This window comes from Salvelinus alpinus, chromosome 11 (genome assembly GCF_045679555.1).
Source record: "Salvelinus alpinus chromosome 11, SLU_Salpinus.1, whole genome shotgun sequence".
Lineage (NCBI taxonomy): Eukaryota > Metazoa > Chordata > Actinopteri > Salmoniformes > Salmonidae > Salvelinus > Salvelinus alpinus.
In genome coordinates, this window is record NC_092096.1 from 38,903,236 (window position 1) to 38,923,408 (window position 20,173).

Here is a 20,173-nt window from a genome sequence, read left to right on the forward strand (position 1 = left end):
AAGACCCAGTCTTGGATGTGAGTTTGAAGGGAAGAAGCCCAGAGGTAGGATTGTTTTTCGGGGGATCAAAGCCCTATTACTGAGGTGGGTTTGCTTGAGGCAGGTTGGCCTGAACAGCAGGCCTCGGCCTGGGATGATGGAAGGAGGTAAGGTCTGGTCTCTGGTCCTCCCCTGCCTGCCTGCTAAATAATGGACCTGAGATTGGGAGGGGAGCTCTGGTCTAATGTCAAGTTCTGGTTCTCCGCTGCCTGGCTGCCTAATTAGGTCAAACTTATTACCAGCCTTTCTGCCAAGAATAGGCCTGGCCTACAAGACATCAGTGGTCAGTACAGAGGAGGGGACTGGCTAGCTAGGGCTGCAGATGGTCAAAGAACAGTCAGAGCAGGAGGCACAGAACACTGACAGGGAGAATGTCAGCCACACACACACACACAGACTCAAACACATACACACGGACTCGCACACACACACACACACACACACACACACACACACACACACACACACACACACACGCGCACACACGCACACAGCGGCATTAACCCAAGTCTCACCCTGTGACACGGTCGCCGTGGTGACTCATTGTATAGCCAATCCACACATTTAGATTGAACACTCATTTCAGTTCTCATAATCACACTTCTCTCTTTTCTCTGCCTATACCTCTCTTTTATGCCTCTCTCTCTGCAGGGTATCACACTTATCCCCAGAGGGAAATGCCAAACCTCCATCCCCTTCCAAGTAGAACCATACAGTACTGTATGGAATTAAGTAAGAAGAAAAGTGAATATGGCCCTTAGGACTACAGTCAAAATTGTATAGATGTTCTCTTGAGGTTTCACAGTGGGTGTAAGGTAGGAGTGTAAATCAGTGGTGACTGTATATATACACAGTGCATTCGGAAAGTATTCAGAACCCTTGACTTTTTCCACATTTTGTTACGTTACAGCCTTATTCTAAAAATGATTAAATAAATACAAATCCTCAGCAATCTACACACAATACCCCATAATGACAAAGCAAAAACATGTTGTACATTTTTGCAAATTTATTACAGATTAAAAACATAAATACTTTATTTACATACGTTTTTAGAGCCTTTGTTATGAGACTCGAAACTGAGCTCAGGTACTGAGCTCATGTTTCCATTGATCAGCCTTGAGATGTTTCTAGAACTTGATTGGAGTCCACCTGTGGTAAATTCAATGGATTGGACATGATTTGGAAAAGTACACACCTGTCTATATGTTACCACATTTGACAGTTCATGTCAGAGGAAAAACCAAGCCATCAGGTCGAAGGAATTGTCTTAGAGCTCCGAGACAGGATTGTGTCGAGGCACAGATCTGAGGAAGGGTACCAAAACATTTCTGCAGCATTGAAGGTCCCCAAGAACACTGTGGCATACATCAGTCTTAAATGGAAGACTTTTCCTTGAGCTGGCCACTCGGCCAAACTGAGCAATCAGGGGAAACGGGCCTTGGTCAGGGAGGTGACCAAGAACCCGATGGTCACTCTGAGAGCTCCACAGTTCCTCTGTGGAGATGGCAGAACCTTCCACAAGGACAACAATCTCTGCAGCACTCCACCAATCAGGCCTTTATAGTAGAGTGGCCAGACGGAAGCCAGTAAAAGGCACATGACAGCCCGCTTGGAGTTTGCCAAAGGCAACTAAATACTGTCAGAACATGAGAAACATGAGAATCTGGTCTGATGAAACCAAGATTGAACTCTTTGGCCTGAATGCCAAGCATCACGTCTGGACGAAACCTGGATCCATCCCAACGGTGAAGCATGGTGGTGGCAGCCATCTTGCTGTGAGGATGTTTTTCAGCAGCAGGGACTGGGAGACTAGTCAGGATCGAGGCAAAGATGAACAGAGAAAAGTACAGAGAGATCCCAAATACAGGTGTTCCAAACTTGTTGTGAAATCATTTTTTGTTGTTGATTTTGCTGTGTCATTATGGGGTATTGTGTTTATATTGACGAGGGGAAAAAAACAATTGAATCAATTTTAGAACAAGGCTGTAACATAACATGTGGAAGAATCAAGGGGTTGTATACTTTCCAAATGCACTGTATGTTCAGCTAAAGAGAGAGAGATGGACGGAGGTAGAGAGAGCAAATGAAAAAGAGCAAAAGCAAAAGGGAGAGAAAAAGGATAAAGAGAGAGAGAGAGAGAGGAGAGAGGAACACTGCTGGTCTGAAGGAGGGAGAGGTACAGAGAGGGATGAAATAAAGACAGAGAAAAAGAGAGCCACCTCTCTTCCCCCTCTCTCTCCCAGGGGAGGAGGAAAGGAGGATAGATGGATGCGAGTGCTAGGGCCTCTGGGCGCGTCGGTGGCAGTCTGCATGCCAAGCTGTGTGTGTGTGGTGCAGCGGTGCAGCAGGGATAATACTAAATCAGTGGGCACTGTAAACACTATAAATCAACTGCGACACACATACACACAGGCGCATGCTCACACGTGTGCACACACACACACACCGGCACACACACACACAGAGCCCCTCACGACATGGACCACTGAACCTCTGCATATTCAACCACACACCAGTTTCAATTCAATTTGCACAGAGAGGGAAGAAGGAAGAGAGGGAGGGAAAAGGAGGGAGAGGAAGGTTAATGAGGGACTAGGAGGTAGAGGAAAGGAGAACTTCGAAACGGGTCTTATTAAAGTTGAAGAAGCATCCATTGACCTAGAACTCTTCAGAGTGTGGTTGAGAGAAGAGAAGACACACGCAGGGGAAGAGAAGATACATCCGTCAATAAGAGAAACGGAGAGAACAGAAGAGAGGAACTAGGGGAAAGGGCCCAAAGTCTGATTCCTGCTTCATGCCAATGTCACCTTGCAGCAGCTGCTGCTGTCATCCCACTAATGCAGCCAATGTGACCCCTGATCCCTGTAGTTAATGATGAGGGTGGTGCTGGTCTGGGATGTGCTGGGGGAGAAGAGGACACTGGCTGGCACACTCTGTTCAGCCCTACTGGGACTCACATTCATACTTAGTGGCACAGTCTCAAATGACACTCTATTCCCTGTATAAACAGTGCACTACTTTTAAACAGCACCATCTGTGGCCAAATGACCAAAGCACAAATGACACAATTTCTTAAATAGAGCAACATGGGAATAGAGTCAGAGACTTCACTCTTTCAAATATAAAGTGATGGAAACATCACTATTAAGTGGGGTTCTCACCCAGAACCTCAGTAAAAGGTGATGTAGGCATGACAACATACATTTCCATCCTTCTCTCTCTTACCTGGAAATCTCTCTCATCCAGAATCGCTTTCCTCCATCGTACCAGGAAAGCAGCACACACGTAGAGATGGAAGTGAGAGAATCCCTCTGGTTCAGCCTGCAAAGAGAGAGAGAGAGAATTACACAACAAAACACATTTTCTAACATATCAGGAGTTAGCAGCAGTGGAGCGACAGTGAAGACAATACTGTAGCATCCTCCCAGTGCCCTCCATCTGCACCTCTCCACTTAGGCCTACTCTACCTTGACATTATGTTTGATATGAAGACAAATCTACACTCCGAGTGGGAATTTGGACGCTTGCTGCCTGGCAGAGCGAGAGAAGACGAAAAAAAAAAGAAGAAGATATTAAATATTTTCTGTCACAATCAGAGAATTTACAATCGACTAGAAGCTGAAAGACAAATCCCTGTTAAATTTGCCCTTTACTTTTTCTCCTCCCTTCTTTCAGACGCTCATTACATTTCCAGGCCTGGCTTTTACAGGGCTGAATAAAGGGGGGGAATTAAAGTGAGAGAGAGAGAGTCTGAGATGGCCCTCGTCTATAGCCCTGGATAGTCCTCATCTAAAGGGCTATCCAAGGGAAGACAATTAAAGCTCTTAAAACAGACTGAAGAACTAAAGGAGTGGAAATGGGACAATATGTTCAAGTGCTTACAGTAATACTGGTCTTCACAGACTCTCAACATCCAGTCAACTCATATGCATACAGTTGAAGTCGGAAGTTTACATACACCATAGCCAAACACATTTAAACTCAGTTTTTCACAATTCCTGACATTTAATCCTGGTAAAAATTCCCTGTCTTAGGTCATTTAGGATCACCACTTTATTTTAAGAATGTGAAATGTCAGAATAATAGTAGAGAGAATGATTTATTTCAGCTTTTATTTCTTTCATCACATTCCAAGTGGGTCAGAAGTTTACATACACTCAATTAGTATTTGGTAGCATTGCCTTTATTTATTTTTTACTTGGGTCAAACGTTTTGGGTAGCCTTCCACAAGCTTCCCACAATAAGTTGGGTGAATTTTGGCCCATTCCTCCTGACAAAGCTGGTGTAACTGAGTCAGGTTTGTAGGCCTCTTTGCTCGCACACGCTTTTTCAGTTCTGCCCACACATTTTCTATAGGATGGAGGGCAGGGCTTTGTGATGGCCACTCCAATACCTCGACTTTGTTGTCCTTAAGCCATTTTGCCACAACTTCGGAAGTATGCTTGGGGTCATTGTCCATTTGGAAGACCCATTTGCGACCAAGCTTTAACTTCCTGACTGATGACTTGAGATGTTGCTTCAACATATTTTTCCTCCCTCATGATGCCATGTATTTTGTGAAGTGCACCAGTCCCTCCTGCAGCAAAGCACCCCCACAACATGATGCTGCCACCCCCGTGCTTCATGGTTGGGATGGTGTTCTTCGCCTTGCAAGCCTCCCCCTTTTTCCTCCAAACATAACGATGGTCATTATGACCAAACAGTTCTATTTGTGTTTCATCAGACCAGAGGACATTTATCCAAAAAGTACGATCTTTGTCCCCATGTGCAGTTGCAAACCGTAGTCTGACTTTAATATGGCGGTTTTGGAGCAGTGGCTTCTTCCTTGCTAGAGGCCTTTCAGGTTATGTAAATATAGGACTCGTTTTACTGTGGAAAAACTACTTTTGTACCCGTTTCCTCCAGCATCTTGTACCCGTTTCCTCCAGCAAGTTCCTTTGCTGTTGTTCTGGGATTGATTTGCACTTTTCACACAAAAGTATGTTCATCTCTAGGAGACAGAACGCGTCTCCTTCCTGAGCGGTATGACGCCTGCGTAGTCCCATGGTGCTTATACTTGTGTACTATTTTTTGTACAGATGAATGTGGTACCTTCAGGCATTTGGAAATTGCTCCCAAGGATGAACCAGACTTGTGGTTCAATTTTCTTTCTGAAGTCTTGGCTGATTTCCTTTGATTTTCCCATGATGTCAAGCAAAGAGGCACTGAGTTTGAAGGTAAGCCTTTAAATACGTCCACAGGTATACCTCCAATTGACTCAAATTATGCCAATTAGCCTATCAGAAGCTTCTAAAGCCATGACATAATTTCTGGAATTTTCCAAGCTGTTTAAAGGCAAAGTCAACTTAATGTAAGTAAACTTCTGACCCACTGGAATTGTGATACAGTATATTATAAGTGAAATAATCCGTCTGTAAGCAATTGTTGGAAAAATTACTTGTGTCATGCACAAAGTAGATGTCCTAACCGACTTGCCAAAACCATAGTTTGTTGACAAGAACTTTGTGGAGTGGTTGAAAAACGAGTTTTAATGACTCCAACCTAAGTGCATGTAAACTTCCGACTTCAACTGTATGTACAGTGGGGAGAACAAGTATTTGATACACTGCTGATTTTGCAGGTTTTCCTACTTACAAAGCATGTAGAGGTCTGTAATTTTTATCATAGGTACACTTCAACTGTGAGAGACGGAATCTAAAACAAAAATCCAGAAAATCACATTGTATGATTTTTAAGTAATTAATTTGCATTTTATTGCATGACATAAGTATTTGATACATCAGAAAAGCAGAACTTCATATTTGGTACAGAAACCTTGGTTTGCAATTACAGAGATCATACGTTTCCTGTAGTTCTTGACTAGGTTTGCACACACTGCAGCAGGGATTTTGGCCCACTCCTCCCTACAGATCTTCTCCAGATCCTTCAGGTTTCGGGACTGTCTCTGGGCAATACGGACGTTCAGCTCCCTCCAAAGATTTTCTATTGGGTTCAGGTCTGGAGACTGGCTAGGCCACTCCAGGACCTTGAGATGCTTCTTACGGAGCCACTCCTTAGTTGCCATGGCTGTGTGCTTCGTGTCGTTGTCATGCTGGAAGACCCAGCCACGACCCATCTTCAATGCTCTTACTGAGGGAAGGAGGTTGTTGGCCAAGATCTCGCGATACATGGCCCCATCCATCCTCCCCTCAATACGGTGCAGTCGTCCTGTCCCCTTTGCAGAAAAGCATCCCCAGAGAATGATGTTTCTACCTCCATGCTTCACGGTTGGGATGGTGTTCTTGGGGTTGTACTCATCCTTCTTCTTCCTCCAAACAGGGCGAGTGGAGTTTAGACCAAAAAGCTCTATTTTTGTCTCATCAGACCACATGATCTTCTCCCATTCCTCCTCTGGATCATCCAGATGGTCATTGGCAAACTTCAGACGGGCCTGGACATGCGCTGGCTTGAGCAGGGGGACCTTGCATGCGCTGCAGGATTTTAATCCATGACGGCGTAGTGTGTTACTAATGGTTTTCTTTGAGACTGTGGTCCCAGCTCTCTTCAGGTCATTGACCAGGTCCTGCCGTGTAGTTCTGGGCTGATCCCTCACCTTCCTCATGATCATTGATGCCCCACGAGGTGAGATCTTGCATGGAGCCCCAGACCGAGGGTGATTGACTGTCATCTTCAACTTCTTCCATTTTCTAATAATTGCGCCAACAGTTGTTGCCTTCTCACCAAACTGCTTGCCTATTGTCCTGTAGCCCATCCCAGCCTTGTGCAGGTCTACAATTTTACCCCTGATGTCCTTACACAGCTCTCTGGTCTTGGCCATTGTGGAGAGGTTGGAGTCTGTTTGATTGAGTGTGTGGACAGGTGTCTTTTATACAGGTAACGAGTTCAAACAGGTGCAGTTAATACAGGTAATGAGTGGAGAACAGGAGGGCTTCTTAAAGAAAAACTAACAGGTCTGTGAGAGCCGGAATTCTTACTGGTTGGTAGGTGATCAAATACTTATGTCATGCAATAAAATGCAAATTAATTACTTAAAAATCATACAATGTGATTTTCTGGATTTTTGTTTTAGATTCCGTCTCTCACAGTTGAAGTGTACCTATGATAAAAATTACAGACCTCTACATGCTTTGTAAGTAGTAAAACCTGCAAAATCGGCAGTGTATCAAATACTTGTTCTCCCCACTGTATATTTGCATATTATCTCAGCCAAAATCAACAATCAAACAGTCTCAGAGAGAAGGAGCCGAGATATGGAGCAGAGAGATATAGTGTGCGCATACTGTGTGTGTGTGTGTGTGTGTACATATGCGTGTGTGTCTGGGAGCGAGAGAGCAGCTCACACTAAGCAATAACCCAATAACCACATTGGGTCGGACTGGGCCAGCTTATGATTAATTCCACCAGTGTCTCTACAAAACTTCCCTGGGACGTCTCTTACAGACGCAGCGCCATGTCAAGACCTTCTGAAGGAAAGGACATTTATTCCCACTTTCCTGAGTAAATAGTTAGGACTAATGCTGTTCTCACTGGAGAAGAGGGGGTTGTTCAAAAATTACATTCTCCATTCCCGGGGCAGGCGTGCTGCAGTTCAGTGGCGCAGCACAGTGAAGCAAAGCACAGGGCGAGGGTGATATTTGCGTATTCACAGCGAGGGGCGACGGGCTGGTCGTTTATGCCAGACACGGAGAGAACGTAATGAAAATCAATGGCTGTGTTCCTTCTTCAAGCCAATAAACAGGCAGGACAGACAGGACAGGGAGAGTGCTCTTCAAGGGTAACTAACTGTCGGAGGTACGGCTGTGGAAACATTCCCTTCACATTGAGGTTTAAACATACACAGGTTTGACACACTGCAGAGTGCAGACTGTTAATATGGATATAGCTGTGTAGGGAACATCGACTAAGCCAACAGCTAAGCAAATCACTTCTCTACATAGAAATTCCAACACATCTATGCTATGTACATATTATGAAGCATGAGAGATGGTAGCTTCACATTAGTTACTATCAAAGTTCATACTTGCTAAAAATTATTAATCCTTTTTAACTAGAACAAATTCTTATTTACAATGACGGCCTACCCCGGGCCAAACCCGGACAACGCTGGGCCAATTGTGCGCCACCCTACGGCCGGATGTGACACATTCGGACCAGGGACTGCAGTGACGCCTCTTGCACTGAGATGCAGTGCCTTAGACCGCTGCGCCGCTCGGGAGTCTACTCCATACAATTACCCCATAAAACTAAAACATACAAGAAAGTTTTGAGTCTTTCTTCATCATACAACCTCTCTAACTTCCTACTAGAGGTCATTTTCAATAAGCAGACAGTATTAATGGTAAACTAGACTAGTGGGTGTAATTATACATAATTAGAATTATACATAATTATACATGGCAGTGATGCCAGGGTACACCTTAAAGGAAGAAAATACACTATATTTTGGTATCTTTTTCATTAATCCACTGTTGATACGGAGTAAGATGCTTTTAGCTCCGAAGCAACAATTTTTATTCATTATTTCTTACATTTTTAGCTCAAAACTTTTATTTTTTTTGTGTTATTACATACCACCGGAAAGCAAAGCCACTCCGACATTGCTCGTCCTATTATCTATTTATTTCTTAATTCCATTCTTTTACTTTTAGATTTGTATGTATTGTTGTGAATTGTTAGATACTACTGCACTGTTGGAGCTAGAAACACAAGCATTTCGCTACACCGGCAATAACATCTGCTAAATAAAATTAAGATTGATTCAGTCCCAAAATGTTGTGCATGTCAGCAGTCACGTTTTCAAGAAGCAAAGTGTCACTGGCCACATCATCATGATGACGTGTTTCGCAATATCTTGAAAACTTACACGCAAAACATTTTGGGACTATATCAACAATGGACTAATGAGAAGAAAAAAAAAAGATAATTTAAGTGGAGTTTTCCTTTAAGTGTCAGTTAACTGCAGCAGCGTCTAGTCGTGGATCATTTGAATTGTTTCTCTCTCACTGCTCCTCGGGGGAATGGGACCTTAATAAATGACCACAATAAAAGAAAAGGCACTGGATGCTCTTTCTCCTTCTCTCTCTATGACTTTCCTTGTCCTTTTTGCCTTCCCAATCTGTGCCTTTGCTTTCTCTCAATACATGATTTTTCTAAAATGTAAACTTTATTTAACTAGGCAAGTCGGTTAAGAACAAATTCTTATTTACAATGACGGCCTCCCGGGGAACAGTGGATTATAACGGCCTTGTTCAGGGGCAGAACGGCAGATTTTTACATTGTCAGCTCGGGGATTCGATCCAGCAACCTTTCGGTTACTGGCCCAACGCTCTAACCACCTGCCGCCCAAAAATACAACTTTGAACTCTAGTTCTTTCTTAGCCTCTGTCTTCCCTCTCTGCCTCTCTCCTTCCCTCTCAGCCACTCCCTCCCTCTCCTCTTCTTCCCTCTCAGCCACTCTCTCTCCTCCTTACCTCTCAGCCACTCTCTCTCCTCCTTACCTCTCAGCCACTCTCTCTCCTCCCTCCCTCTCAGCCACACTCTCTCTCTCCCCTCCCTCCCTCCCTCTCAGCCAATCTCTGCATCTCCTCTTTCCTATTAGCCAAACTCTGCCTCTCCTCTCAGCTAATCTCAGCCTCTCCCCTCTCAGCCAATCTCAGCCTCTCCTCTCCTCTACTCTCTCAGCCAAACTCTGCCTCTCCTCTTTCCTATTAGCCAAACTCTGCCTCTCCTCTCCTCTTCCCTCTCAGCCAATCTCAGCCTCTCCTCTTCCCTCTCAGCCAATCTCTGCCTCTCCTCTTCCCTCTCAGCCAATCTCAGCCTCTCCTTTCCCTATCTGCCAATCTCTGCCTCTCCTCCCCTCTTCCCTCTCAGCCAATCTCAGCCTCTCCTCTTCCCTCTCAGCCACTCTCTCTCTGCCTCTCTCCTTCCCTCTCAGCCACTCCCTCCCTCTCCTCTTCTTCCCTCTCAGCCACTCTCTCTCCTCCTTACCTCTCAGCCACTCTCTCTCCTCCTTACCTCTCAGCCACTCTCTCTCCTCCCTCCCTCTCAGCCACACTCTCTCTCTCCCCTCCATCCCTCCCTCTCAGCCAATCTCTGCCTCTCCTCTTTCCTATTAGCCAAACTCTGCCTCTCCTCTCAGCTAATCTCAGCCTCTCCCCTCTACGCCAATCTCAGCCTCTCCTCTCCTCTACTCTCTCAGCCAAACTCTGCCTCTCCTCTTTCATATTAGCCAAACTCTGCCTCTCCTCTCCTCTTCCCTCTCAGCCAATCTCAGCCTCTCCTCTTCCCTCTCAGCCAATCTCTGCCTCTCCTCTTCCCTCTCAGCCAATCTCAGCCTCTCCTTTCCCTATCTGCCAATCTCTGCCTCTCCTCCCCTCTTCCCTCTCAGCCAATCTCAGCCTCTCCTCTTCCCTCTCAGCATCTCCTCTCCTCTTCCCTCTCAGCCAATCTCAGCCTCTCCTCTTCCCTCTCAGCCAATCTCTGCCTCTCCTCTCCTCTTCCCTCTCAGCCAATCTCTGCCTCTCCTCCTCCCTCTCAGCCAAACTCTGCCTCTCCTCTCCTCCTCCCTCTCAGCCTCTCCTCTTCCCTCTCAGCCAATCTCAGCCTCTCCTCTTCCCTCTCAGCCAATCTCTGCCTCTCCTCTCCTCTTCCCTCTCAGCCAATCTCTGCCTCTCCTCTCCTCCTCCCTCTCAGCCAAACTCTGCCCCTCCTCTCCTCCTCCCTCTCAGCCTCTCCTCTTCCCTCTCAGCCAATCTCTGCCTCTCCTCTCCTCTTCCCTCTCAGCCAATCTCAGCCTCTCCTTTCCCTATCTGCCAATCTCTGCCTCTCCTCCCCTCTTCCCTCTCAGCCAATCTCAGCCTCTCCTCTTCCCTCTCAGCCAATCTCAGCATCTCCTCTCCTCTTCAGTCTCAGCCTCTCCTCTCCCCTCTCAGCCAATCTCAGCCTCTCCTCTCTCAGCCAATCTCTGCCTCTCCTCTCCTCTTCCCTCTCAGCCAATCTCTGCCTCTCCTCTCCTCTTCCCTCTCAGGCAATCTCTGCCTCTCCTCTCCTCTTCCCTCTCAGGCAATCTCAGCCTCTCCTACCCTATCTGCCAATCTCAGCCTCTCCTCTTCCCTCTCAGCCAATCTCAGCCTCTCCTCTTCCCTCTCAGCCAATCTCTGCCTCTCCTCTCCTCTTCCCTCTCAGCCAATCTCTGCCTCTCCTCTCCTCTTCCCTCTCAGGCAATCTCAGCCTCTCCTTTCCCTATCTGCCAATCTCAGCCTCTCCTCTTCCCTCTCAGCCAATCTCAGCCTCTCCTCTTCCCTCTCATCCTCTCTCTCAGCCTCTCCTCTTCTCTTTCCTCTCAGCCAATCTCAGCCTCTCCTCTCCTCCCTCCTCTCGGCCTTCTGTCCTATTCTTCCCTCTCGGCATTCTGTCATCCTCTTCCACTCACAGCCTCTCTTTCAGCCTCTCTCTATCTTTCTCTCTCTCAGCCTTTCTCTCTCTCGCTCAGCATCTCTCTCTCTCAGCCTTTCTCTCTCTCTCTCTCTCTCAGCCTTTCTCTCTCTCTCTCTCTCAGCCTTTCTCTCTCTCTCTCTCTCAGCCTTTCTCTCGCGCAGCCTCTCTCTCGCGCAGCCTCTCTCTCGCGCAGCCTCTCTCTCGCGCAGCCTCTCTCTCGCGCAGCCTCTCTCTCGCTCAGCCTCTCTCTCGCTCAGCCTCCATCTCGCTCAGCCTCCCTCTCGCTCAGCCTCCCTCTCCCTCTCTCGCTCAGCCTCCCCCTCTCGCTCAGCCTCCCCCTCTCACTCTCTCACTCAGCCTCCCCCTCTCACTCTCTCACTCAGCCTCCCTCTCTCACTCAGCCTCCCTCTCTCACTCAGCCTCCCTCTCTCTCTCTCGCTCAGCCTCCCCATCTCACTCAGCCTCCCTCTCTCACTCAGCCTCCCTCTCTCACTCAGCCTCCCTCACTCACTCAGCCTCCCTCTCTCTCAGCCTCCCTATCTCTCTCTCTCTCGCTCAGCCTCCCTATCTTTCTCTCTCGCACAGCCTCCCTCTTTCTCTCTCTCTCTCTCGCTCAGCCTCCCTCTCTCTCTCTCGCTCAGCCTCCCTCTCTCTCTCTCGATCAGCCTCCCTCTCTCTCTCTCAATCAGCCTCCCTCTCTCTCTCTCAATCAGCCTCCCTCTCTCACTCTCAATCAGCCTCCCTCTCTCACTCTCACTCAGCCTCCCTCTCTCACTCAGCCTCCCTCTCACTCAGCCTCCCTCTCACTCAGCCTCCCTCTCACTCAGCCTACCTCTCACTCAGCCTCCCTCTCACTCAGCCTCCCTCTCACTCAGCCTCCCTCCCTCTCACTCAGCCTCCCTCTCTCACTCAGCCTCCCTCTCTCACTCAGCCTCCCTCTCTCAATCAGCCTCCCTCTCTCTCTCTCAATCAGCCTCCCTCTCTCTCTCTCAATCAGCCTCCCTCTCTCTCTCTCAATCAGCCTCCCTCCTCTCTCTCAATCAGCCTCCCTCTCTCTCAATCAGCCTCCCTCTCTCTCTCTCAATCAGCCTCCCTCTCTCTCTCTCAATCAGCCTCCCTCTCTCTCTCTCAATCAGCCTCCCTCTCTCTCTCTCTCTCAATCAGCCTCCCTCTCTCTCTCTCTCTCTCTCAATCAGCCTCCCTCTCTCTCTCTCTCAATCAGCCTCCCTCTCTCTCTCTCAATCAGCCTCCCTCTCTCTCTCTCAATCAGCCTCCCTCTCTCTCTCTCAATCAGCCTCCCTCTCTCTCTCTCTCAATCAGCCTCCCTCTCTCTCTCTCTCTCAATCAGCCTCCCTCTCTCTCTCTCTCTCAATCAGCCTCCCTCTCTCTCTCTCAATCAGCCTCCCTCTCTCTCAATCAGCCTCCCTCTCTCTCTCTCTCTCAATCAGCCTCCCTCTCTCTCTCTCAATCAGCCTCCCTCTCTCTCTCTCTCAATCAGCCTCCCTCTCTCTCTCTCAATCAGCCTCCCTCTCTCTCTCTCAATCAGCCTCCCTCTCTCTCTCTCAATCAGCCTCCCTCTCTCTCTCTCTCAATCAGCCTCCCTCTCTCTCTCTCAATCAGCCTCCCTCTCTCTCTCTCAATCAGCCTCCCTCTCTCAATCAGCCTCCCTCTCTCTCTCTCGCTCAGCCTCTCTCTCTCTCTCGCTCAGCCTCCCTCTCTCTCTCTCGCTCAGCCTCCCTCTCTCTCCCTCGCTCAGCCTCCCTCTCTCTCTCTCGCTCAGCCTCCCTCTCTCTCTCTCGCTCAGCCTCCCTCTCTCTCTCTCTCGCTCAGCCTCCTCTCTCTCTCTCTCGCTCAGCCTCCCTCTCTCTCTCTCGCTCAGCCTCCCTCTCTCTCTCTCGCTCAGCCTCCCTCTCTCTCTCGCTCAGCCTCCCTCTCTCTCTCGCTCAGCCTCCCTCTCTCTCTCTCTCGCTCAGCCTCCCTCTCTCTCTCGCTCAGCCTCCCTCTCTCTCTCTCGCTCAGCCTCCCTCTCTCTCTCTCTCTCGCTCAGCCTCCCTCTCTCGCTCAGCCTCCCTCTCTCTCTCTCGCTCAGCCTCCCTATCTCTCTCTCTCTCGCTCAGCCTCCCTCTCTCTCTCTCGCTCAGCCTCCCTCTCTCGCTCAGCCTCCCTCTCTCTCTCGCTCAGCCTCCCTCTCTCTCTCTCGCTCAGCCTCCCTCTCTCTCTCTCTCGATCAGCCTCCCTCTCTCTCTCTCGATCAGCCTCCCTCTCTCTCTCTCGATCAGCCTCCCTCTCTCTCTCTCAATCAGCCTCCCTCTCTCTCTCTCAATCAGCCTCCCTCTCTCTCTCTCAATCAGCCTCCCTCTCTCTCTCAATCAGCCTCCCTCTCTCTCTCTCAATCAGCCTCCCTCTTCTCTCTCTCAATCAGCCTCCCTCTCTCTCTCTCAATCAGCCTCCCTCTCTCTCTCTCAATCAGCCTCCCTCTCTCTCTCTCTCAATCAGCCTCCCTCTCTCTCTCTCTCTCAATCAGCCTCCCTCTCTCTCTCTCAATCAGCCTCCCTCTCTCTCTCTCAATCAGCCTCCCTCTCTCTCTCTCAATCAGCCTCCCTCTCTCTCTCTCAATCAGCCTCCCTCTCTCTCTCTCAATCAGCCTCCCTCTCTCTCTCTCAATCAGCCTCCCTCTCTCTCTCTCAATCAGCCTCCCCTCTCTCTCTCAATCAGCCTCCCTCTCTCATCCCTCTCTCTCTCTCTCTCAATCAGCCTCCCTCTCTCTCTCTCAATCAGCCTCCCTCTCTCTCTCTCAATCAGCCTCCCTCTCTCTCTCTCAATCAGCCTCCCTCTCTCTCTCAATCAGCCTCCCTCTCTCTCTCTCAATCAGCCTCCCTCTCTCTCTCTCCTCAATCAGCCTCCCTCTCTCTCTCTCTCTCTCAATCAGCCTCCCTCTCTCTCTCTCTCTCAATCAGCCTCCCTCTCTCTCTCTCTCTCAATCAGCCTCCCTCTCTCTCTCTCTCTCAATCAGCCTCCCTCTCTCTCTCTCTCTCAATCAGCCTCCCTCTCTCTCTCTCTCTCTCTCTCTCAATCAGCCTCCCTCTCCTCTCTCTCTCTCTCAATCAGCCTCCCTCTCTCTCTCTCCCTCTCAATCAGCCTCCCTCTCTCTCTCTCTCAATCAGCCTCCCTCTCTCTCTCTCTCTCAATCAGCCTCCCTCTCTCTCTCTCTCTCAATCAGCCTCCCTCTCTCTCTCTCTCTCTCAATCAGCCTCCCTCTCTCTCTCTCTCAATCAGCCTCCCTCTCTCTCTCTCTCTCAATCAGCCTCCCTCTCTCTCTCTCTCAATCAGCCTCCCTCTCTCTCTCTCTCAATCAGCCTCCCTCTCTCTCTCTCAATCAGCCTCCCTCTCTCTCTCTCTCAATCAGCCTCCCTCTCTCTCTCTCAATCAGCCTCCCTCTCTCTCTCTCAATCAGCCTCCCTCTCTCTCTCTCAATCAGCCTCCCTCTCTCTCTCTCAATCAGCCTCCCTCCCTCTCTCTCTCTCAATCAGCCTCCCTCTCTCTCTCTCAATCAGCCTCCCTCTCTCTCTCTCAATCAGCCTCCCTCTCTCTCTCTCAATCAGCCTCCCTCTCTCTCTCTCAATCAGCCTCCCTCTCTCTCTCTCTCAACTCAGCCTCCCTCTCTCTCTCTCTCGCTCAGCCTCCCTCTCTCTCTCTCGCTCAGCCTCCCTCTCCCTCTCAGCTCCCTCTCTCTCGCTCAGCCTCCCTCTCTCTCTCTCTCGCTCAGCCTCCCTCTCTCTCTCGCTCAGCCTCCCTCTCTCTCTCTCGCTCAGCCTCCCTCTCTCTCTCTCGCTCAGCCTCCCTCTCTCTCTCGCTCAGCCTCCCTCTCTCTCTCTCGCTCAGCCTCTCTCTCTCTCTCTCTCTCGTTCACCTCCCTCTCCCTCTCTCTCTCAGCATCCCTCTCTCGCTCAGCCTCCCTCTCTCTCGCTCGCTCAGCCTCCCTCTCTCTCTCGCTCAGCCTCTCTCTTTCTCTCTCTCTCTCTCGCTCAGCCTCTCTCTCTCTCTCTCTCTCTCGATCAGCCTCCCTCTCTCTCTCTCGATCAGCCTCCCTCTCTCTCTCTCAATCAGCCTCCCTCTCTCTCTCTCAATCAGCCTCCCTCTCTCTCTCTCAATCAGCCTCCCTCTCTCTCTCTCAATCAGCCTCCCTCTCTCTCTCTCAATCAGCCTCCCTCTCTCTCTATCAATCAGCCTCCCTCTCTCTCTCTCAATCAGCCTCCATCTCTATCTCTCTCTCAATCAGCCTCCCTCTCTCTCTCTCTCTCAATCAGCCTCCCTCTCTCTCTCTCAATCAGCCTCCCTCTCTCTCTCTCAATCAGCCTCCCTCTCTCTCTCTCAATCAGCCTCCCTCTCTCTCTCAATCAGCCTCCCTCTCTCTCTCTCAATCAGCCTCCCTTTCTCTCTCTCAATCAGCCTCCCTCTCTCTCTCTCTCAATCAGCCTCCCTCTCTCTCTCTCAATCAGCCTCCCCCTCTCTCTCTCAATCAGCCACCCTCTCTCTCTCTCAATCAGCCTCCCGCTCTCAATCAGCCTCCCTCTCTCTCTCTCAATCAGCCTCCCTCTCTCTCTCTCAATCAGCCTCCCTCTCTCTCTCTCAATCAGCCTCCCTTTCTCTCTCTCGATCAGCCTCCCTCTCTCTCTCAATCAGCCTCCCTCTCTCTCTCTCAATCAGCCTCCCTCTCTCTCTCTCTCTCAATCAGCCTCCCTCTCTCTCTCTCTCTCAATCAGCCTCCCTCTCTCTCTCTCTCTCAATCAGCCTCCCTCTCTCTCTCTCTCTCAATCAGCCTCCCTCTCTCTCTCTCTCTCAATCAGCCTCCCTCTCTCTCTCTCTCTCAATCAGCCTCCCCCTCTCTCTCTCTCTCTCTCTCTCTCAATCAGCCTCCCTCTCTCTCTCTCTCTCTCAATCAGCCTCCCTCTCTCTCTCTCTCTCTCAATCAACCTCCCTCTCTCTCTCTCTCAATCAGCCTCCCTCTCTCTCTCTCTCTCAATCAGCCTCCCTCTCTCTCTCTCTCTCAATCAGCCTCCCTCTCTCTCTCTCTCTCTCTCAATCAGCCTCCCTCTCTCTCTCTCTCAATCAGCCTCCCTCTCTCTCTCTCTCTCAATCAGCCTCCCTCTCTCTCTCTCTCTCAATCAGCCTCCCTCTCTCTTTCTCTCTCAATCAGCCTCCCTCTCTCTCTCTCAATCAGCCTCCCTCTCTCTCTCTCTCTCTCTCAATCAGCCTCCCTCTCTCTCTCTCAATCAGCCTCCCTCTCTCTCTCTCAATCAGCCTCCCTCTCTCTCTCTCAATCAGCCTCCCTCTCTCTCTCTCAATCAGCCTCCCTCTCTCTCTCTCAATCAACCTCCCTCTCTCTCTCTCAATCAACCTCCCTTTCTCTCTCTCAATCAGCCTCCCTCTCTTTCTCTCAATCAGCCTCCCTCTCTCTCTCTCAATCAGCCTCCCTCTCTCTCTCTCAATCAGCCTCCCTCTCTCTCTCTCAATCAGCCTCCCTCTCTCTCTCAATCAGCCTCCCTCTCTCTCTCTCAATCAATCTCCCTCTCTCTCTCGCTCAATCTCCCTCTCTCTCTCTCTCGCTCAGCCTCCCTCTCTCTCTCTCTGTCGCTCAGCCTCCCTCTCCCTCTCAGCCTCCCTCTCCCTCGCTCAGCCTCCCTCTCTCTCTCTCAGCCTCCCTATCTCTCTCTCTCTCTCAGCCTCCCTATCTCTCTCTCTCGCTCAGCCTCCCTCTTTCTCTCTCTCTCTCGCTCAGCCTCCCTCTCCCTCTCTCGCTCAGCCTCCCTCTCTCTCGCTCGCTCAGCCTCCCTCTCTCTCGCTCAATCTCCCTCTCTCTCTCGCTCAATCTCCCTCTCTCTCTCTCTCGCTCAGCCTCCCTCTCTCTCTCTCTGTCGCTCAGCCTCCCTCTCCCTCTCAGCCTCCCTCTCCCTCGCTCAGCCTCCCTCTCTCTCGCTCAGCCTCCCTATCTCTCTCTCTCTCGCTCAGCCTCCCTATCTCTCTCTCTCGCACAGCCTCCCTCTTTCTCTCTCTCGCTCAGCCTCCCTCTCTCTCTCTCGCTCAGCCTCCCTCTCTCTCTCTCTCGATCAGCCTCCCTCTCTCTCTCTCGATCAGCCTCCCTCTCTCTCTCTCGATCAGCCTCCCTCTCTCTCTCTCGATCAGCCTCCCTCTCTCTCTCTCAATCAGCCTCCCTCTCTCTCTCTCAATCAGCCTCCCTCTCTCTCTCTCAATCAGCCTCCCTCTCTCTCTCTCTCAATCAGCCTCCCTCTCTCTCTCTCAATCAGCCTCCCTCTCTCTCTCTCAATCAGCCTCCCTCTCTCTCTCTCAATCAGCCTCCCTCTCTCTCTCTCAATCAGCCTCCCTCTCTCTCTCTCAATCAGCCTCCCTCTCTCTCTCTCAATCAGCCTCCCTCTCTCTCTCTCAATCAGCCTCCCTCTCTCTCTCTCTCTCAATCAGCCTCCTCTCTCTCTCTCTCTCAATCAGCCTCCCTCTCTCTCTCTCAATCAGCCTCCCTCTCTCTCTCTCAATCAGCCTCCCTCTCTCTCTCTCAATCAGCCTCCCTCTCTCTCTCAATCAGCCTCCCTCTCTCTCTCTCAATCAGCCTCCCTCTCTCTCTCTCAATCAGCCTCCCTCTCTCTCTCTCAATCAGCCTCCCTCTCTCTCTCTCAATCAGCCTCCCTCTCTCTCTCTCAATCAGCCTCCCTCCTCTCTCTCTCAATCAGCCTCCCTCTCTCTCTCTCTCAATCAGCCTCCCTCTCTCTCTCTCAATCAGCCTCCCTCTCTCTCTCAATCAGCCTCCCTCTCTCTCTCAATCAGCCTCCCTCTCTCTCTCTCAATCAGCCTCCCTCTCTCTCTCTCAATCAGCCTCCCTCTCTCTCTCTCAATCAGCCTCCCTCTCTCTCTCTCAATCAGCCTCCCTCTCTCTCTCTCAATCAGCCTCCCTCTCTCTCTCTCAATCAGCCTCCCTCTCTCTCTCTCAATCAGCCTCCCTCTCTCTCTCTCAATCAGCCTCCCTCTCTCTCTCTCAATCAGCCTCCCTCTCTCTCTCTCAATCAGCCTCCCTCTCTCTCTCTCAATCAGCCTCCCTCTCTCTCTCTCAATCAGCCTCCCTCCTCTCTCTCAATCAGCCTCCCTCTCTCTCTCTCAATCAGCCTCCCTCTCTCTCTCTCAATCAGCCTCCCTCTCTCTCTCTCCATCAGCCTCCCTCTCTCTCTCTCAATCAGCCTCCCTCTCTCTCTCTCAATCAGCCTCCCTCTCTCTCTCTCTCTCAATCAGCCTCCCTCTCTCTCTCTCTCTCTCTCAACCAGCCTCCCTCTCTCTCTCTCTCTCAATCAGCCTCCCTCTCTCTCTCTCTCTCAATCAGCCTCCCTCCCTCTCTCTCAATCAGCCTCCCTCTCTCTCTCAATCAGCCTCCCTCTCTCTCTCTCAATCAGTCTCTCTCTCTCTCTCTCTCTCAATCAGCCTCCCTCTCTCTCTCTCTCTCAATCAGCCTCCCTCTCTCTCTCTCTCAATCAGCCTCCCTCTCTCTCTCTCTCTCTCTCAATCAGCCTCCCTCTCTCTCTCTCTCTCTCAATCAGCCTCCCTCTCTCTCTCTCAATCAGCCTCCCTCTCTCTCTCTCCATCAGCCTCCCTCTCTCTCTCTCAATCAGCCTCCCTCTCTCTCTCTCTCTCAATCAGCCTCCCTCTCTCTCTCTCTCTCAATCAGCCTCCCTCCCTCTCTCTCAATCAGCCTCCCTCCCTCTCTCTCAATCAGCCTCCCTCTCTCTCTCAATCAGCCTCCCTCTCTCTCTCTCTCTCTCTCTCAATCAGCCTCCCTCTCTCTCTCTCTCTCAATCAGCCTCCCTCTCTCTCTCTCTCTCAATCAGCCTCCCTCTCTCTCTCTCTCTCTCTCTCTCTCAATCAGCCTCCCTCTCTCTCTCTCTCTCTCTCTCTCAGCCTCAGCCTCCCTCTCTCTCTCTCTCTCAATCAGCCTCCCTCTCTCTCTCTCTCAATCAGCCTCTCTCTCTCTCTCTCAATCAGCCTCCCTCTCTCTCTCTCTCTCAATCAGCCTCCCTCTCTCTCTCTCTCTCAATCAGCCTCCCTCTCTCTCTCTCTCAATCAGCCTCCCTCTCTCTCTCTCAATCAGCCTCACTCTCTCTCTCTCAATCAGCCTCCCTCTCTCTCTCTCAATCAGCCTCCCTCTCTCTCTCTCTCAATCAGCCTCCCTCTCTCTCTCTCAATCAGCCTCCCTCTCTCTCTCTCAATCAGCCTCCCTCTCTCTCTCTCAATCAACTCCCTCTCTCTCCCTCAATCAGCCTCCCTCTCTCTCTCTCAATCAGCCTCCCTCTCTCTCTCTCAATCAGCCTCCCTCTCTCTCTCTCGCTCAGCCTCCCTCTCTCTCTCTCGCTCAGCCTCCCCCTCTCTCTCTAGCTCAGCCTCCCTCTATCTCTCGCTCAGCCTCCCTCTCTCTCTCTCTCGCTCAGCCTCCCTCTCTCTCTCTCTCTCTCAGCCTCCCTCTCTCTCTCGCTCCGCCTCCCTCTCTCTCTCTCGCTCAGCCTCTCTCTCTCTCTCTCTCTCGCTCATCCTCCCTCTCTCGCTCAGCCTCCCTCTCTCTCTCTCGCTCAGCCTCTCTCTCTCTCTCTCTCTCGCTCAGCCTCCCTCTCTCTCTCTCGCTCAGCCTCCCTCCCTCTCTCTC

The 20,173-nt window shown here is 50.4% G+C and overlaps 1 protein-coding gene across 2 annotated transcripts in view; it reads right to left on the reverse strand.

Annotated features, from left to right (window-relative positions):
- The window catches only part of LOC139534114 (TBC1 domain family member 22A-like), a 203,033-nt gene that overhangs the window by 21,810 nt on the left and 161,050 nt on the right, over positions 1-20,173 (reverse strand). For both annotated transcript variants that reach the window (XM_071332882.1, XM_071332881.1), the window contains exon 13: positions 3,268-3,363. In XM_071332882.1, coding sequence (XP_071188983.1) covers positions 3,268-3,363 — 96 coding nt within the window. The remainder of the gene's footprint in view (positions 1-3,267; positions 3,364-20,173) is intronic.